This window comes from Neofelis nebulosa, chromosome 6 (assembly GCF_028018385.1).
Source record: "Neofelis nebulosa isolate mNeoNeb1 chromosome 6, mNeoNeb1.pri, whole genome shotgun sequence".
NCBI classification, from domain to species: Eukaryota; Metazoa; Chordata; class Mammalia; order Carnivora; family Felidae; genus Neofelis; species Neofelis nebulosa.
This window is the reverse complement of record NC_080787.1, coordinates 140,489,954-140,506,603: the sequence shown is the minus strand read 5'-3', so window position 1 is coordinate 140,506,603 and position 16,650 is coordinate 140,489,954. Positions and strand designations below refer to the sequence as shown.

Below are 16,650 nucleotides of genomic sequence, written 5' to 3'. Positions count from 1 at the left end.
CCCACAAAGCCTTCAGAGAGAGCATAGCCCTGTTGATGACCTTGATTTTAGACAACCAGCCTCCAGCACCGTAAATTTCTCTTGTTTTAAGCCATGCAGTTTGTGAAATATTGTTATGGCAGCCGTAGGAAACTAATGCAAGGAGTGAAGCGTTCTGAAATGATGATTCACAGAAATTATTCTGGCAGTGATGAATGGAAGGGAGGAGAGGCTGAAAACAAAAAGACCAGTTAGAAGGACATTATAGTAATTCAGTCTTAGAAAACAAGAAGGATGTGGGCCAGGCTAGCAACAGAACAGGAAAAAAAGCCAAACTCTAGAGATGTCGAAGATGAAGAACTGATGGTACACGGTGAAGACGAGCCAGACACAAAGATGATTCCAAACTCAGACCCAGAAGAGTGGAGCCTCTGGCAGAAATGGAAAGGCACAGGAGAAACAAATGAGTTTGCTATAAAGCGGACAAAAGGCAAATGGCAAGTTTCAGATAGATATGTTAGTGGAGACATGACATTTAACCGGTATTCTGTGGGCACCAAAAGAGTGGAACTGAATATTTAGGTGTCAGGACCTACAGAAAGAATTCTGGAAATCATAAATCTCAAAGTTAACAGGTGAAGCTCTGAATGGGGTAAACTTTCAAGTTGGTTATAAGCAGCATTGGCACCTAGAGCAGAGTCCTAGAATATTGGGAGACACCTACAACAGATGGGAAAAGAGAGAAGGAAAGCCTGGTATATCCTTCTTCTCTCCTGGGAACAATCTTTCTGTCCTATGAATATTGAATGGTAACTCACCCAATCACCTCTTATCGGCACTGGGTTTTTCTAAATGTATGAAGTCTCATGAACTTTGCCTCTACTTCTAAGATTAATGCCTCTACGTCTATTATTCCATTAATGGAAATATATGAGCACAGGACAGACTCATTTATATTCAGTTATTATAAGTGAAGCAAAAATATATAACTTATGATCAAATGGCTTATTTTCCTTTTCCTTTTTCAAAATTGGAAAAAATAACCAAACATGTAAACCAATATCTGTTTACTCTACTTTAAAAGTTCTAGGGACGCCTGGGTGGTTCAGTCAGTTAAGCATCTGACTCTTGATTTTGGCTCAGGTCAAGATCTCATGGTTCAGGAGTTTAAGCCCCGCATCAGGCTCTGCACTGACAGCATGGAGCAATCTTGTGATTCTCTCTCTCTCTCTGTCTCTCTCTCTCTCTCTCTCTCTTTATCCCCCCTCCCTCTCTCCCTCTCTCTCACTCTCAAATTAAATAAATAAACATTTAAAAAAATAAAAGCTCTAAAAAATAGTAAACTTGGAAGGTCAACTGTAAAGGAAGTCTTAAAAATACTTCTGTAGGAAGCTGTTCAAGAAATGGAATTGAAACACCTGTGCAACCATCTGTATAAAAACAATTTTGGAGCCACACCTCACAGTGTATACTGAAATGAATTCAAATGGATCAAAGATAGGAATATAAAAAGGGGAAACTATTAAAGTACGAGATTAAAACATTCTGCGGGTTAAAATTTTCTTAAAGGTATTTGCCAGGTAGATTCATGGAACTGTTAAAATTCTAAATCAACTTCAAAGCCAGAAGTTCAGTGAACCACTTGGGCGGGCAAAAGAGAGTAAATGATTAGCCAGGCCTACACCAGGTGAGCCAAACATTCCTCTTTAAATCAAAAGCTCCTTATTTCTGTTGCCTCAAAATTACAGGCACCCTTTCTTTTTAATACAATGTATAATAGTTTCCTAGGGCTGGCATACAAGGTACAAAAAAGGGGTGTCTTAAAACGACAGAAATGTATTGCCTCACAGTCACAGAGGCTAGAGGTCAGAGACGAAGGTATCGGTAAGACCAGACTCTCTCTGAAGGCTCTAGGGGAGGACCCTTCCAGACCTCTTCTAGCTTCTGGTGTTTATCGGCATCTTTGTCATTCCTTGGCTTGGGGATGCATTGATCCAGTCACATGGCCATTCTTCTTCCTGTGTGCTTTATATCATCTTCCCTCTGTGCATGTCTATCTCTACATCCAGATTTCTCCTTTTTATAAGGACTGGGGCCCACCCCAATGACTTCATTTGAACTTGGAAGACCCTCATTGCAAATAAGATCACATTCTGAAGTACCAAGTGTTAGAATTACAGCATATCTTTTGGGGGGAACACAATTCAACTCATTTCAACATACTTTAATAGTAATATATCTAAATAGTCACAAAAACCTGGCATTCTAGAAGTAGCAGAGCCACAGGCCAACACTTCCTACAAGGTGGCTTGAGGACACCCAGCACCAACACATCACCCAGCTCAAGGTAAACATTCAGATTCTGAGGCCCTGACTCAGGCCCTGACTTACTTTTTTTTTAATTTGAGGGAGACAGAGTAAGCACATGCAAGAACAGGAGAGAGAGGCAGAGGTAGGCAGAGAAAGAGAGAGAGAGAGAGAGAGAGAGAGAGAGAATCCCAAGCAGGCTCCGTGCTCAATGTGGAACCCAACGTGAAGCCCAATGTGGGGCTCAATCCCACAACCCTGGGATCATGACCTGAACCAAAATCAAGCATGGGACGCCCAAGTGACTGAGTCACCCAGGAGCTCCCCGGAAAGGGATTTTAAAGGCTTAAAGCATCTGGGCTAACAAGCATCGATGGGGCATCAAAGTTTCACGTGAAAGACAAATCTAGTAGGCAGCTGCTGTCCTTGGGCTTCAACCAGAGCTCCCACAGGAGTAGTGAAAAGCTGCACTGGGCTGACTTAGAAGTGGAACACTCCAAAGAAAGCCCTGCATTGCCAGCCCAGAGGGGCTGCCACCATTCATGCTAGGGTAATTCCAACCCAGTCCTGAGGCTCTTCTTTATAGAATGGTTGCAAAACCTAAACTGCAAATGTTACTCTTAAACATATGCATTTGTCACCTCTCCAGGATGTCACCCACACTTGCATGTCATATTATTGTTCATTACCATGCTATGCCAAAATGGGCTGGAACACTATGACAGCCTGAGAGCAGAGTCTACTGGGCTGATCACAGGTTGGGTATCAGAGTACTAGATAGGAAAGCCAAGTCCCTGGAATCCACAAGAACCTCCCATAATAGAATGTGTTCCTTGGAGATGCTCCCAGTTCCCACAGTGAAGTATTGTGCCCTCTCCTTGCCCTCTTGTCCCTACCCATTCTAAGTTTTCAATTACATACCCTACGTGAAACTAACTCACTGCTGGCCAACTGATGCCTGTTAAAGTCCTCAGAACTCAAGCTCTGTACAGTCCTCTGAATATTGATCCCTTACAAAAGAGAGCCTGGAAATGAATCTCACTAAGGCAGATGCTACAGAGATATTAGAACATCAGGGAGATTCTGAAGAGAGGCAAAAGAGAATAATAGCACAGCTCTAAATATCCTTCTTCTTTATGGAAAAATTGTGTTCTAACAGGGCTCAGAGATTTCTTAAAGTCCGAATTTTCAAAAAAACACCCTTTATTCATTCATTTATTCATCCATTCAATAAGCATTTCCTGTGCTTCATTGCTGATTCGAATGATGAGGATGAGTGTTAGAGTTAGGGAAGCTAACTCTTGGATTCCTGGTGAACACAGGAGCAGAAGAAACCTTGAGCCCTGTAATGGCAAAGACAGCCACACACCATCAGAGACAACACAAGAAGCTTCTGAGAAACCTGGGCTTGTAGCTGGTGGGAGGCATGTCCAAAAAAAGTGTATTCTTTCTCCCCAGGGGTAAAACTGAGCAAGAATTCAAAGAAAAGTGGTGGGGAGTTGGGGCCCAGAAATAACTGGGGACTCATTTAGCATTGAGAAGCCAGGGACTGGGACAGGAAAGGGGAAGGAGAAAGGTTGCCTATTTGCCACCAAAAGAATGAGGAAGTGGTTAAGGTAGCATGTTTCCCATGAAACTGAGCTTGACTGTCATTTTCCCTTTATTTTTCTTCCCAGGCCAACAGCTTTAGCACACCTTCCCAGATTTGTGCCCAGCGGTCAGTGAGACTGTCAGGCTTCTGGTTATCAGTTTTTAAAAGACAATAATAAGCTGAGGACTAGATGTTTATCTAAATATTCATTAAATAGATAGAACTAGAACTTGGAAGTATGAAATTGCCCTTGAGATATTTATAATGACAGTGAATTTTGGAAAAGGTGTAATTTTTAATAAATCAAAGTAACAGTTACGTGATGCAATTCAAGCTTCCAGGGGAAAAAAAAATCAAATGTACTTCATTAGCACCGAAACTAAGAATCAGCCAGGCAATGATGCAGTTGAGTGTGATCTAGATATTAAAAACATAACAACTTCACATTTTTGCCTTTTTTGACTTCAGATAAACAATGTTATACTTGCTAACAAGTTTTCACCATGTATAGAATAATAGTAAATTAAGATTTAATAATCTAACCCTTTTAAAATTAAATCTCTACCCATGGATAGATTATATAAAGTGATTTTGTAAAGATTAACAAATTTCAGAATGAACAATAAAGAGAAAAGCCTTTTCTACAGCGAGATATCAAAAAACAGATATGTAACATGTGTTATAAAAAAGCATCCCTTGTCAGAGCTGAGCAGGTAGGTTTTATCATTCTTGCTGCAGTTGTTTTTAAAGTGTAAATGGAAAAAGATTAATTTCTTGATGTAAACTTTTGCTAGGTCTAATACAGATACTTTACAGATTGAAACCTACCAAAACTACATGATGCATTTTATCATAATGCTCTTCGTATCTTGAGTCTAAGTAAAGAAATGTATTATCAAGTCAAAAAATATGCTCCAAATGTTAAGGAAAAGGAAAATTCAAGCTAAAATCACCAACATCTGAAAATTCTGACAATATTCTATTAGTAAAAAAAAATTCTCAAACTACTAACATAGACAAATGAACTGATTATTTTTATTAAAATTCATCATACAAAATGAAGTCAATTTTGGGGGGAGGGGAGTTTTCCAAGATGGAGACATAGGAGATTCCTGAATTCACATGCTCCCATAGACATACCAAATCTCTAGCTACACAATTTCTTCTGAAAGACATCCAGAAACTAGCTGAATGATTCCTACACAGTGGGGAAATGAAAAAATACTTACATCAATATACACCCCTGGTACAATGACACACAATCAAGAGGGAACTCAAAACTCTCAGTTTCTCTCTGAGGAGCAAAGATTTGGACCCAATATATAGCACTCCAGTTTTTAAAACTTTCACCTAAGGGGAGAGCCACCGAAACAGGCAGTGAAATACATGAGAAATATAAGACTATAGAAAACAAAGAAACTTCTTAATGGGCTCACCAGATTACTGTCCATCTTCCCAAGTTTCATCACAGAAGTGAACATCTCCCAGTCTTTGTCTGATAGAGATCTATTTGCATATTTTAAGACCTGCTACCTGTGGGCCAGGTTCTAATTTAGTGTCATCTAGAGACTAACTATGATCCTCCTCAGAGACTGGGGAAACCCTGTGGCCTGCTCCAAAAATCACCTATCTCTCTCTAAAAGGAGCTTGTACATACATCTGGCATCCCAACTTTTTTGGCTGCCATCCAGGGAACTCATCCTTTGATCACCTGGTTCTATTGATCAGAAGAGCTTGTGTTTGCCAATCCCATAGACCTATAGCAAACAATTCCTAAGGCACTATCTCCGAGGCACAGCACAGAGGGAGCAAACAGACACTCTCATATCCCATTATTTCCCTGAAAGAGATATATTTGTATCCTTTAAAAGCTGTTACCTGAGGATCCAGCTACCAATCAGACTGAATCTAGGTGTTCAGCAAGATCCTCCCCTTTGGGATATTGACAGGACTTGGCATACCTTCAACTCTTGGGAACCACTGAGAAGAAAGAAGGCTGCCTAGGCAATCATAATAGTTTGAGAGACAACCAAGAGCTCAGGATAGGATGAACAATAAAGTTTGTCTCCTACTCCATCAAGACTAGGAAAGGGGGCTATTTTATCTAATGCACAGGAACCAACACAGAATCAAGTAAAATGAAGAAACAGAGGAATAGGTTCCAAACAAAAGAAATGAGATAAAATTACAGAAACAGACTAGCAAAGTGGAAGTAAGTGCTTTACCTAATAAAGAATCTAAAATAATGATCACGAAGATGCTCACCAGAGTGAGGAGAACAATACATGAACAAAGTGGGAATTTCAACAAAGAGACAGGAAATATGAGAAAATACCAAACAAAGGGGCACCTGGGTGGCTCAGTTGGTTAAGTGTCTGACACTTGATATTGGCTCAAGTCATGATCTCACAGTTGTGAGATCGAGCCCGCACTGGGCTCCACACTGAGAGTGGGGCCTGCTTGGGATTCTCTCTGTCTTTCTCCCTCCCTCTCTCTGTCCCTCTCTCACACACACATGTGCTCTCTCTCTCTCAAAATAAATAAATTTTTTAAAAAAGAAAATACCAAACAAAAATCACAGAACTAAAGAGTACGATGATTGCACTGAAAAATTTAATGGAGGGGTTCAACATCAAACTAGATCAAGCTGAAGAAAGGATCAACAAACTCAGACAGAAGAGAGAAATTCATCCAATCAGAGAAATGAAAAGGAAAAAGAAAAAGAATGAAAAAGAGTAATGATAGTTTGAGTAACTTATAGGACAACATCAAGAAAACCAGCATTCACATTACAAGGGGTCTCAGGAGAAAAAAGAATGAAAGGGACAGAAAGCTCATTCAAAGAAATCATGGCTGCAAACTTCCCTAATCTGGGGAAAGAAAGAGACATCCAGATCCAGGAAGCCCAAAGAGCTGTAACAAAGATGAACCCAAAGAAACCCACACCAAGACACATTAAAATTAAAGTATCAACAGTTAAAGACAGGAAGACAATCTTAAAAGCAGTAAAAGAAAAACAACTTGTTACACAAGGCTATCACCAAGTAAGGACATCAGTAGGTAACACTATCAGCACATTTTATAGCAAAAACTTTACAGATCAAAAGAGTGTCATAATATACTCAAGTGCTGAAAGAAAAAACCATCAACCAAGAATACTCTACCCAGCAAAGTTGTCCTTCAGAATTTTGAGGGAGAGGTCAAGAGTTTATCAGAAACAAAAGCTGAAGGAGTTCATCACCACTAGCCCAGCCTTACAAGACATGTCAAAGGTACTTTTTCATGCTACAATAAAAGGATCCCAATTAGTAATAGGAAAACATATTAAAGTATATGGGGTGCCTGGGTGCCTCATTCGGTTAAGCATCTGACTTTGGCTCAGGTCATGATCTCACGGTTCATGAGTTCAAGCCCCACATCAGGCTTTGCTCTGACAGTGCACAGCCTGCTTGGGATTCTCTCTCCCTCTCTCTTCCCCTTCTCCACTTGTGTGCATGCTCTCTCTCTCTCTCTCTGAGTGAATAAACTTAAAAAAAAAAAGAAAGCATAAATTTCAATAGTAAGGCAAATATAGAGTTAAATTCAAAATACTCTAAAGTTATGGTGATGGATAAATCATTTATAAATCCAGTAGGAAGGTTAAAAGACAAAAGTAATAAAAATAATTGGGGCACCTGAGCAGTTCAGTCAGTTAAGTGCCTGACTCTTGGTTTCAGGTCTGGTCATAATCCCAGGGTCATGAGACTGAGCCTGCATTGGGCTCCATGTTTGAGGTGGAATCTGCTTAAGATTCTCTCTCTCCCTCTCCTTCATCCTCTCATGTTGTCTCTCTCTCTCCCTCAAAGAAGAATAATTATAATTATAATAGTTTGTAATGGATACACAAGGTAAAAAGATGTAAATTATGACATCAAACATAAAACATGGGGGTCTCGAGAGCAAAAATTAGAACTTTAAAATATGTTCAAACTTAACTGGTCAAAAATCACCAATATATGTTATAAATATAAGTTGTTACATGTAAGCATAATGGTAGCTACAAAGCAAATGCCTATAGTAGATAAACAAAAGATAATGAGAAAGAAATTTAAGAAAACCACTGTGAAAGTCATCAAACCACAAAGGAAGAAAGCAAGAAAAGAAAAAAAAAGAGGAACTACAAAACAACCAGAAAACAATTAACAAAATGGCAACAAGTACACACCTATAAATAATTCTTTAAATTAACTAAATCCTCCAATCGAAAGACATGGAGAGATTGAATGAATAATAATAATAAAAAAAAGACCCAACTATATGCTGCCTACAACAGACTCACATCAGGTTTAAGGACACAAACCGACTGAAAGTGAAAGGATAGAAAAATATACTCCATGCAAATGGAAAGCAAAGAAAGAAGGCATAGTTATACAAGATAAAATTCAAGAATTTAATTAAAGACTGTAATGAGACAAAAAATCATTATATAATGATACAGAGGTCAATCCGACAAGAGGGTAAAGCACTGCTTTCTTTTTTTAATATTTATTTATTTATTTATTTATTTATTTATTTATTTATTTATTTATTTTGAGAGAAAGAGTATGAGTGGGGAAAGGGGCAAAGAGAGTGAGAGACTCCCAAGCAGGCTCCGTGCTGTCAGTGCAGAGCCCAATGTGGGGCTCGATCTCACGAACTGTGAGATCATGACCTAAGCTGAAGTCAAGAGTTGGATCCTAAACCAAGTGAGCCACCCAGGTTCCCTGAAGGTAAAGCATTTGTAAATATTTATGCTCCCAACAATAGGGCACCTAAATACATAAAACAAACATTTAACAGACCTTAAAAGAGAAATAGACAGCAATACAAGAATAATAGAGGACTTCAATACCCCATTTTCAACAATGGATAGACCATCCAGACAAAAAAATCAGTAACAAAACATTGAGCTTAACATACTAGACTTAATGTGAATGATAGTTCATCGTCATGGATTGGAAAAAATAATACTATTAAAATGTCTATACTACCCAAACCAACAATATACAGATCCACCGTAATCTCTATCAAAATTCCAGTTAGATTTTTCACAGAAATAGAAAAAGAAATCCTAAAATTCCTATGGAAACATGAAGACCCTGAATAGTCAAAACAATTGTAATAAAGAAAAACAAAGCTGGAGGCATAAGCATCACACTTCCTTATTTTAGACTATATTACAAAGCTATAGTAATCAAAAGAGTATGGGATTAACATAAAAACACTGACACGGAACAATGCTACAGAATAGAAAACCCAGAAATAAACCCAAGCATATATGGTCAATTGATTTATAACAAAAGAACTAAGAATATAAAATGAGGAAAAGCTAGTCTCTTCAATAAAAGGTGATGGGAAACTGGATAGCCACATACACAAAAATGAAACTGGATCACTATCTTACACCATACACAAAAATCAATTCAAAATGGATAAAGGACTTGAAAGTAATACCTGCAACCATAGAACTCGTAGAAGAAAACAAAGAAAGAGCTCCCTGACACCAATCTTGGCAATGCTTTTTTTTGGGGGGCGGGGGGGGATTTGACACCAGTCAGCTTTTGATTTACAACAGCTGCATTTTAATAGTACACACACACACACACACACACACACACACACAATTTCATCTCTGCCTTTATAATTCCTTTTTGTTTTTTAACCACCAAGTAATAAGATATAGTTTGGTCCAAGAGTTTGAAATCATTCAGGTCTTTTAAACTAATATGATCAAGTGGTTTTGCTATACATCTCATTATTATAAATTTGTTTAGTTCTGGGTTTAACAATGGGATAGCTAAACATGGATATATTTTCTTTCCCTTGATTTATGTCTCCATTTCATTCCGAAATTTGGAAGATTATTGCCATGAATTCTTCATTTACTGATGATGTATTTGAACTTCATTCCAGCTATTTCACATGCCCTTCAAGTATTATAAAAATGTCATGATGGAAATCTACTGATAAGTATGAAAAAATATATACTTGAGTTCAACAGTGCTCTGGAATTAATAGTGACAAGACTTCAAGAGGGAAAATATATGCTTATAGGACAATAAAACTTAACAGCAACCGAGAGTTGGCTCTCAGGTATATGGCTATTATTTGTCTCTTGTTTTTTCTCTTCTCCCAAAGTATTCTTTAAAAAGGCAATAACAAATATAAAGAAAAAAGTTATTACCACATTACACTTAGATTCTATTAATTGTTTATCATAGATCTGCTTCACGTGAGGATGCTAAGCTAGGTTGGTGCTCAATAAAACTCTTAATTTCAAAGATGGCCAAGACTTTTTATTTGCCAGTTGGGCTGACCCTAAAAATCTAAATATGCCTGTCAATCCCCATGTTTCCATTTAACGCAATCTCTACCACCTACATGGATGCCCTCTATCAAGTTGGGATCAAACATTGCTGCCTCCTTATTCAAAGAGGTTGCCAACTTATTCAAAGTTTACATGTTAATGGATGCAAATACACAAAATCGTCTCTAAGGTCAGACATTTGTCCACTTGGTCTACAATCGGTGAACTTTGCAATACAAATACAAAGCTCCACATTTATTTAGTTTAATAAAAAAAATCCCACGCTTCATAGGTAACAATTAATTTCTCATATTAAAAGAAACCAAATGAGACGATCTCTGCCTAAAACCACTACTCATTTGATCTACAAGCCCAGAAAAAAGATGTAACTTCCTCTTGCCTTGGTTCATCTATGTTAGCTCCTGAATGGATATGTTGGGGCATGGAGGAGGTCATTTTCTAGTCTTGTTTCCATAATAACTAGAATTCTTCTCCCTGAACAACAAGAGCAACAGTCAAGTTTTACAGGAACACCAGTTCTGAGAGAATCAACTGAAGGACCAAGTGTCACTTCAGCCAGTGTATCTTTCTACCGGCTCCTCTCAGGGAGGCGAACCTATTTTATTTTTCTTTTGTATTACCTTTCTCCTAAAATATTAAGAATAGACAGTGGAGTACATAATTGGCATTCAGTCAAGACACCCATTATTATCTCTTTAGCCCACAAACATCTTAAAAGTTCTTAAAAGGTAAAACTGTTTATGAATAACTGAGGTATGTTGAACAAAAGTCATCAACATTACAAATTTGTAGTACCTGGATCACTTTATGTTAAACATTTCTGACAGCGTGAAGACATAATATTACATGCATTTATTATGTAGTGTCCATCCCAGAACTTTTAGTTAAATATAAATAATGTCAGGTTAAAGACTTTAATCTTCTAGATTTTGATTTTAAAACATTGCTTCCTAACTTCCAGGAGAATTACAGTATGTTGATAGTGAAAATTAACAAATTGGATATAACCTTGAAACCAGTCAGATAGCAAGCTGTGGTGTCCCACCGCTCCTCCCATGACAGCTCAACCAGTTGGTGAGTAGTTTCAACTCCTAAAGTAAGTGTTGAGCTTAGTGTTCTTACCTGGCACCCTCTTTGCCCAGTTGATCATGTGAACCAGCTCCCTGTCAGCAAGGTTGGTCAGCAAGCCCATCATCGAAGCCTCACTGAAGGGTCTGGAAGGATCGTAGTCGGAATAGATTATGGGGGGCTCAGCCTCCAACAAGGCACTGACCATCTGATCGGCTGTCAGGGACAAGGCTGGGCTGTTCTTCTTAGTATGCTTAATCAAGAGAGGGCTTGGCCAAAGGTTGGAAGCCCTCACATCTCCGGAAGACCCCACATCATTCCTGCCCTCCCCCTCATCTCTCTGGCGCTTGTGTTTCAACATTCTTCCTCCTCTTCGGTCTTTCCGTATTCCTGAGAACACAGAAAAAAAAAATACCCAGTTTATTTTTTCTCATGTAAACTTTCACACTAAAACCAACTTCCATGCTAATAGCCTTTATTTTATTTACATAGATATTTTGAGGCACAAATTTGCTAGTAGGTGTTCAACAAGCAGCTGCCTAAGAGGGAAAAAAAAAGGCTTTGATTTGTAGCATTCTCCAATTCCATGGTGTAAATACTCCCACCATGGCAAATTTCAAGCTACTTGTCTGAACTGGAGCGGCTTACAAGACTCCTGAAGAGTTAACAGTAGAATTTTGTGAGCCAACACAAGTTGAATCTGACAAACTGTGTGTGTGTGTGTGTGTGTGTGTGTGTATGTGTGTGTGTGTGTGTGTGTGTGTGTGTGTAACAGATACTACAAAAAGAACAAAATCATAATGATTAGTTATTCTTGAAATACAGCTTACCATCAAAGACAGCTTCTGCTATGAATATTCTTTTAACAGTAAATTTAAAAGGCACTGAGAAAAGCACTTTGTAACCATCCTATGGTCCAAGTAGGTCTCTTACTGGAAGACACGGAAGGGGAGTGACGTATCTGAAATGTATCTGACAGCCTCAGGATCCCACAGGTCCTCAGCGAGTCTTTGACTGCTGCTAAGCTGCACCTGATCACCTCAGTACTTCGCCTAAGACCTTCAAGTAGTTTACTTGGTTCTTAGATTTTCACAAATGTATTTCTCTTCCCCTAATAGAAAAGCTTTAAAATAGCTGAAAATAATTTTCCCCCAAAGGTTTACCCAGCTGTGGTTCTCACTAACTAAATTATAAACAGAAGGAGAATCCAGTCTCTTGCAATGATTCTTTGTGGTCCCATCTCAGCATCTTAACCTGGAAAAGGCCATGCTGTGGCACTGAAATGTATCAGCAGAAACAAATATCTTACAAAGACAAAAATTAACACAAGCTTCTGTAGTTTCAAAACTGGTCGTATCAAAAGAAATGTTCATCTCTCCAAAATAAGCTGGACAGCAACATTTTTTAGGTTTGTATGAAAAAAATAATTTTGGTAAAAAGCTAATACAATTATTTTTAATATTAAATACATGAGCAGCACACACTCTTTATAATATATTACCTTTTCTCTCATAACAAATGAATAACTAATATCAGAAACTTGTTCTATTCTGTTCTAATTTGTCAAGGAATTTGGACAAATATGTGGCTGTGAATTTTTTATGTGTAACTTTTTAAAATTTTTTTCATAAATATTTTTAAGTGTTTATTTTTGAAAGAGAGCAGAGACAGAGAGAGAGTGAGTGGGGTAGGAGCAGAGAGAGAGGGAGACACAGAATCCAAAGCAGGATCCAGGCTCCGAGCTGTCAGCACAGAGCCCAATGTGGAGCTCAAACCCATGAACCGTAAGATCATGACCTGAGCCAAAGTCGGACGCTTAACCGACTGAGCTACCCAGGAGCCCCTTATGTGTAACTTTTATTCTTATAGGTCTAGATTATATACATTAGACAACGCCCTCAAAATATAATGAAGTCACAGACCCTTCCTATTTGTTCAGTATTAAAATAAGCATTTCTCAGAACTCTTGTAATAAGTAATAAAAATAAAGATTATTATCACTAATACACACTCAGTACTTACTCACCATGTATCTTAAGCACTTTATATACACTTTACATGAAAGCACTTTACAATTAATTTAACCCTCACCATAATCTCGTAAGGTTAATATTGGGAAACATCTATGTAGAAAGGTTCATGAACTTGTCCAAGACCATTCTCAACCAAGTATGATTCGAGATCCTGGCCCTAAAATGAAGAAGTTTCTCCAGTTAACAGTTTTAGAATTTTACCAATTATCAACAAAGTTGACAAATTTATGAATATCCAGAAGTAAAATAAGTTGGAGGAGACCAGTTGTATTTGACCAGCCATTGTCCTTAGGCCTTTCAACCAGTTCATTGCCAGATATGCTCATGAGATAAGAGTCTCTAGATTAAGAAAGATGATTCACTCTACTCTCAGGTCATCAGTGCATACCCGGAGTTATCACACCCATGGCTGAATACTGCATATATAAGCAAAATAATCTAAAAATTATTTAGATTGGAGTAACTAGGATGGTGGGGAGGTGTGAAATCTCGTCACACAGAGGTCAACTGAGGAACGAAGAGTGGTTAGTGTAGAGAAAAGAAGATTTAGAGGAAACATGAGTGCCCTCCTATAAAGATGGTGTTATAGTCTGAAAGCTTGTGTCCCCTGAAATTCATATGTTGAAATCAAAGTGGTGGTACTTGGAGGTGGGGCCTTTGGTAGGTAGTTATGTCATGGGAGTACAGTCCCATGGATGGCCTCATAAGAGGCCAGGGAGCTAGTGGATGAATGGCCTCATAAGAGGCCAGGGAGCTAGTATGAGCTTGCTCTCTCTACTATGTGAGGATACGAGATATCTGTGAGCTATCTGCAAGCCAGGAAGCAGACTCTATTCAGACACCAGATCTGCGGCCCCTTGATCTTGGACTTCCCAAACTCCAGAACTTGGAAAAACAAATGTTTGTTGTTTAAGCCGTGAAGTCTTTGTCATTTCTGTTATAGCAGCCCACACTACCTGGGAGATGGGTTTGATTTGCTCTTCTGTGTTTCTTCTGTAACACCGAAGAGATATGTGGAAACTCTTAAGTAGAGTTCAAAATAAGGAGGCAGTTTGCAATAGTCAAATCAGACAAAAAAGGTAGAATCTGCTGCCATAGGAAATGCTACATTGGATCACTAGAAGGTTCCAATAATAGCTAGCTGAAGACTTAAAAAAAATTTTTAATGTTTATTTATTTTTGAGAAACAGAGAGACAGAGTGTGAGCAGGGGAAAGGCAGAGAGAGAGGGAGACACTGAATCTGAAGCAAGCTCCAGACTCTGAGCTGTTAGCACAAAGCCCAACACAGTGCTCCAACTCACGAACTGTGAGATCATGACCTGATCCAAAGTCGGATACTTAACCAACTGAACTACCTAGGTGTCCCTAGTGAAGACTTTATGGAAATGTTACTGAAGGGATTAATTATTTAGTGAGCATTTGCACTAGGTGACCTTCAATATACCTTCTCAAGACCATATGACTCCATTTGGAATGAAAGACCAGTAGCCTTGGAATGAAAAATGGAGGGTGGGGGGAGAAATCGAAAGCAAAAATTCCTTTAGAATCACATTTCCTGGGAAATTTTGAGGTCAGAATTTTGAAAGGATGAATTCTGATTGGTGTTTTACCTACTCTGGGTGGGCACTGGGGTAAAAATACTGCATTGTTTTTCAGTCATTAGTATATTATTTGAATATTTTTTATTTCTCTATAACTTTAGAAGGAGATTGGGAATGTGAATAGATCTTATAGGAAATCTGCAACAGCAAAGAAAATTTTTTAATATCAGATCTATGTGGAAAGATAAAAGCAAGGGATTTGACTAATGGAAAAAAATGGTTAAAGATGATACTGTTTTTCCTTAGATGAAATCAGGAGTTATCTGATCACAACTACACATATGCATTTACTTTTTAAAGTCTATGCTTTCTATTATAAATATAATTTATTTTTTAAAGATTTCAAAAGTAAAGACAACTAGATAGAAAGTTAACAAAACAAAACATAGTATTACTACCCACTTTAAAAGGCCCTAGCAGTCTTAATACTGATATATGATTTCCAGAAAAAGGATTTTAGACTCAATTCAGGTACTAATAGCAGCAGTTATCAAATTTATCAAAGCCTTTATTCATTTGGTAAAAAAAAATTGTTCACTATTTATAAGCTATATTCACAGATGATACAGTGATAAACAAAGACAGATTATGTTACCCTCCAGCTTGGAAGGAGAAAGACATCAATTTAGAGTATTCATTGGACGAATGAATGAATGAATGAATGAACTTCCCAAAACACAATGGAAGGGAGGAGGCGAATGAAGGAGGAGGAGACAAAGAAAGCTTCTGTAAGGGAGGGAGTTACATTTAAGCCAACTCGTGAAATTTCCTTTCTCGGAGAAATTTAGGCATAGTCTACTCAGAGTGAGTTGAGTCTCACAAACACATGATCTAGGATGTTGAACCCAAGACAAAAATGGCCCCGGGTTTGGCATGTAGAACAATAAGACACAACTGGAGAGATCAAAGAGAGAGTTGAATATTTATGAAATCATCAAATAGTCAAATAGGGAACGATGGATTCAATTAGCACTAACAAATATTTTCTCTAATGTACCCCTAAGTGCACTATATTAAATGCCTAAGTCCCTACAAAATGTACAAATAGAACAAAAATAGAAAATTGTGCCTATTATGTGGCCAACTACATGTGGTAGGATCCTAAGGCACAGCTCAATGAGGAAGGCATCTTTTTCCACTTATAAGTAGTAATTGTCACATTACCAGTGACATACCAATGTCATTTACCAGTGACAATATTACACAAATATTTTATAGTACTTCAAAAAAATCAAACTGGAATTGAGTGGAAGAAGGTAAAAAAAATGACCCAAATCCTACTTCTATTTTAACCTAGGTTAAATAAGAATTGCAGGTCAGAACCAATGATTACAGGCTGTGTTGCTATGGCACAGGCAGCCAGTTCTTAATTATATACAGTGATGGGGCATAGGAGTGGCATGCATAATTGAAATCCAAAGTAAAATTAAAACCTCTATGCTCCCCACCAAGACATTTTCCAGAATTATTTGGAGAGCAGCAACCTAGATTGATATGTATTTTACTTAAGCTGGCTTCCCTCTGTCGAACTTATTTTAACTATCAGTGAAAAAGACCAAAAGAACAAAAATAAGTTCACAAAGCAGAGGGATACAAACGATTAGCTTCGATCATGCAAATATTAAACAGGTTGGCTCTTAACAGTCAAGACATTTATCTTGTGCATTATCTTATACAACAAATAGCATTTTAGCTTGTAATGCCATATAAACAAGATGTAGTGT

At 38.0% G+C, this 16,650-nt stretch overlaps 1 protein-coding gene across 5 annotated transcripts in view; it reads right to left on the bottom strand.

Moving 5' to 3' along the window:
- The window catches only part of ESR1 (estrogen receptor 1), a 427,462-nt gene that overhangs the window by 144,205 nt on the left and 266,607 nt on the right, over positions 1–16,650 (bottom strand). For all 5 annotated transcript variants that reach the window (XM_058735672.1, XM_058735671.1, XM_058735674.1 and 2 more), the window contains exon 5: positions 11,346–11,681. In XM_058735672.1, coding sequence (XP_058591655.1) covers positions 11,346–11,681 — 336 coding nt within the window. The remainder of the gene's footprint in view (positions 1–11,345; positions 11,682–16,650) is intronic.